The following is a 3,781-nucleotide window of genomic DNA, read 5'->3' on the forward strand; positions in this document are numbered from 1 at the left end:
CTTGTAAAGGAATGCATCGTCCACCAGTGACCAAAACAAGGGTCAGAGAATTCCTCCGTAAACAATCGACGTGCAAGCAAAACCGAGTCATTTAGCACGTTATGTAACGACACATTCTGAAGCAGCGAAATTTAATTTCATCGATTGCCGTCATTTCCAATGAAATTTTATTCGAAAACTATAATGCAAACGCCGTTATAGTTCAACGTTATACAATTAAAATACACAAAACAAAAGATGAAAAGCTATTATTCAGCAACATTACAAGTTTCTGGGTATTACAGCATTTTAGCACATTTACTTAACTATAAAAACATATACGGGTTTGTGCACGGTCATATGTAATCGTGTTAGGTTTTATATTTCGGATCAGATCAATACAGCACGTTTAGTCTATCATTTATTAGCCAGAACAAAAATGTGACATAACAAAATATGTTGTTAATGTTTAACTAACAAAGGGAAGCACACAGTTGATCAGATTTTTCACGTTATTGGACTTCAAATTTGAGTGCTTTGAGCGACAATACTTATGAAACAGAAATGTGCTATTCTATTATATTTTCCCTGCTGACAATAACTTAAAATATCGTCAATTATTTAAAATATTTCACTGAACTAAATTGACTATTCCTAAGTAAAGTATACCACGGTAACACAGATTGGGTTTAAGATAAAATGTATTCGAAAATATTTACTATGAGTAGAATTTCCACAGCTGTATGATATAGAAACTAATTATGTTTTTATAAACTAAATGTCAAAAATGTCGAATTGCTTGTTTCCGTAATGCCCTTTTGTGCAAACAGGTAATATCATGCTTTGTTTTGATTAAGTATGTGCGTCATAATATGACTGTTAAATCTCATTTAAAGAATTTCGTAATAATCATTTTGTTCTTATAAATCTAGTGGCTAACCTTTTTGAGGCTACTAATGGGACTCTGTACTTACGTTTGGAAAACTATTAATTGCTGCTTACTGAAGTAATGCGATTCAATCAGAATTGTTCAGCTGTAGACTCTAGACGGATAGAAAAAGAAATCGCTTTTAGTCGAATGAGGAAAATTTCGTAGCTGGCATTCTTAGTTATTACCACTGATGGCTTACCTGATATTCTGCTGCAATCTGTTTTTTTTTATTTTTCACGTCCATGAACCCGTCTATTATGGCGATAGAAACTCTGCACAAACCTGAACGATACATTGCATCGCTCGCAGATGAATGGTTTCTCGCCAGTATGTTTTGTCATGTGCGTTTTTAGTAGGCAAGGCCATTCAAAGGATTCATTGCAGTACGGGCAACCGACCGATTTCTTCAACGAGATTTTGGAGCATTGCGAATCGTCAATAAGCCGATGGTTTATCTCCATGTGGTTCTGCAATTCATCCGAACTGTTGAAAAATTCCTCACATTCAACACAATAGTTGCTAAAATCACTCAAAACTGGCGTACTTGGACTGTCTTTACCACATGCTGCAGGAGACTCTTCGGGTAACGTTTCCGGATGGTGTCTGCGAGTGTGGTGCTCTAATTTTCCAATTCTATTGAATCGTTTTCCACAAGTCTTACAATCCAACCGCGTGGATTTATGCACTTGTTCGTGAACATATAAATTTAGCGCTGATTTTAATTCTTTCCCGCAAATACCGCACTTGTATGTGCCATTTTCCGTTTCGCCTCCGCAGACATTCTGTAACAATGGTAACTCGTCGTAGTTGATCCAATCTCTGGACTGACTTTCCTCGCTTTCCGTATCCTCACTGTTCGGCGTCGGAGGGACAGAAACGGCTGCCTCAGTCGGTTCGTCTAGAAAGCTTATATGAAACACTTGGCCATTTTTAACCACTACTTGTTCCACTTGACCATTATCGTTGAGATGAGTTCGCTCAACCCCATCAACAGTCAACGGTCCTGGAACAACTGGTGGTGCAATTATTGGATATTGTTGAGGCGGATGTGGTTGAAAGGTGGTGAAATGTGGCGATGATAGACTAATAGCTGGAAGCTGTTGATGTGGAGGTCCACATTGTGGCACTGGCAAAGCTGGGGGAAACCGTGCATAGGTACGTGGAACTGGTCCCATTAACGGGTTCGGACATGCAGTTGGCACCATTAAGCCTGCCGGGCATGCTATTCCTGTTGGTGGCGGTGGCAATAGGGTAAAATTTTCAAATTGGTTTCCTATTATAGGCTGCGGTGGAATTTGCGGCGAAAAAGGATAGTGGCCTGGGCCTCCGTCGAACTCATTCCAATAACCGAATAAGGAATCTTCAGAATAGAGATTTGACTGCATTGAGAGCAGAAACAGTACACTGTGATTTTTTACAAATACCGACACACAATTACTGTACACTGTAGTTCTTAGAATACCATAAAATTTTAAAGATTTTCTAAACCACTTGAGAACAAAATTATGATGCCTTTTTGACTTTTGCAGTGAAAAACACCTGAATTATAGAATTTATTGACATTTATCGTTCTCTTCATCTCTTTTGTCCTCACAACATCGTTTGGCAGTGTTGCTAAAAATGTTGAAACGAAAACAGCTACTTATAAGGAAAACGGAACGCTCTTTAAAAATTTTTTTTCTTCATGCATGCGAGGATGCATGGAATTTTTTGGATGAATATTTTGTCTTTCGAGGTGCTGAATTCCGAACCGACTTCCATTTTTCACCATCAAGTCTAGGTGTTTTACGAAGTATGATTTTATATGAAAAACCTGAATGGAAAAGTCAATATCGCAGATTCGTAAATATTCTTCTAAAAAGATTTTATTTAATTCGGCAGATTGTTCGCAGTTCTGTTCAGTCACACTTAACTGCGTAATCCCATTGACTGGGAAGTGCGATATACTTTTTTGTAACAAAACTAATCTCCAGGCATGGACAAAAAACCGAACCTGCTGTTTTACCTGACTCACTGCGTGTTACGTGTTATTGATATAAAACGGCACCATGGTGTGTTTTATTCGTTTATAACGCATATGCAGCTAACATCGATAACAAACGATTTTTTATAAGTTGTGCTTTTGTTATTGCATTTAACTTGTAAAAAGTTGCATAAATAACAATTCTGTTTCACAATACAATTATTGCGTACTACTGGCAATTGAAATATAACGTTTAAGTACGTTATTTTTAGTGATCAAAATTAACGATATTTTCGATACAAGGGCGATATTTTTCGAAACCTTTCAAACCAACACAGTCCCGCGAACACAACGCATATTCGCAGTGAGTCAGGTAACACAGTAGGGTTATTTTTTCGAGATCACACCAACCAGTCTCCTGATGTACGAATTTGAGACCAAATTTATTATTCGAATATAAAATAGAATAAGTAGAATAATTATTATCAATAATTTTGGCAGCCTTGTCTTACGAATGTTTAAAATTCGACAATGTCATTCTAGTCCTCTTTCATGACAGTCGTTAACACCAACACTTCGAGGTTTGTTGCTTTTCTGTCGGTTACACTGAACAAAAACGGATATTATGTACAGAATAAAATTGATTAGAATTTCACCTACGCGTAAGCGGAATTAACAGAAACGCATAACTAAATGACTCATTTATAATCAAATTGTTTTAAAAACTTAAATTTTCATTTTATCAAACAAATTAGCTGCGTAACAAAGTATCGGATCGGATAAATTAAGAGATTGTGCTGCTTTGTGTGCATTAGGTCCTTGCATGTATGTGTTTTGACTTCGACTTTGCTGTCATCAATCATCAATCAGAGTTTTCAGCGAAAGAGGAAATCAGGTGGAGGAAGGAT

General features: G+C 37.0%; 1 protein-coding gene across 1 annotated transcript; it reads right to left on the reverse strand.

The window, feature by feature from the left end:
- Positions 1-466: 466 nt before the first annotated feature.
- LOC128737738 (zinc finger protein 628-like) lies at positions 467-2,315 on the reverse strand. The gene is made up of 2 exons (XM_053832436.1): positions 1,110-2,315; positions 467-1,022 (listed from the first exon to the last, which is right to left on the reverse strand). Exon 1 carries the CDS (start codon positions 2,293-2,295, stop codon positions 1,138-1,140), a length of 1,158 nt encoding a protein of 385 aa, XP_053688411.1. The 5' UTR covers positions 2,296-2,315; the 3' UTR covers positions 467-1,022; positions 1,110-1,137.
- Between the last annotated feature and the right edge of the window lie 1,466 nt (positions 2,316-3,781).

This window comes from Sabethes cyaneus, chromosome 2 (assembly GCF_943734655.1).
Source record: "Sabethes cyaneus chromosome 2, idSabCyanKW18_F2, whole genome shotgun sequence".
NCBI lineage: Eukaryota > Metazoa > Arthropoda > Insecta > Diptera > Culicidae > Sabethes > Sabethes cyaneus.

Coding starts and splice junctions, on each gene's coding strand:
- LOC128737738 (XM_053832436.1), bottom strand. CDS start 2,295: ATGCAGTCAAATCTCTATTCTGAAGATTCCTTATTCGGTTATTGGAAT.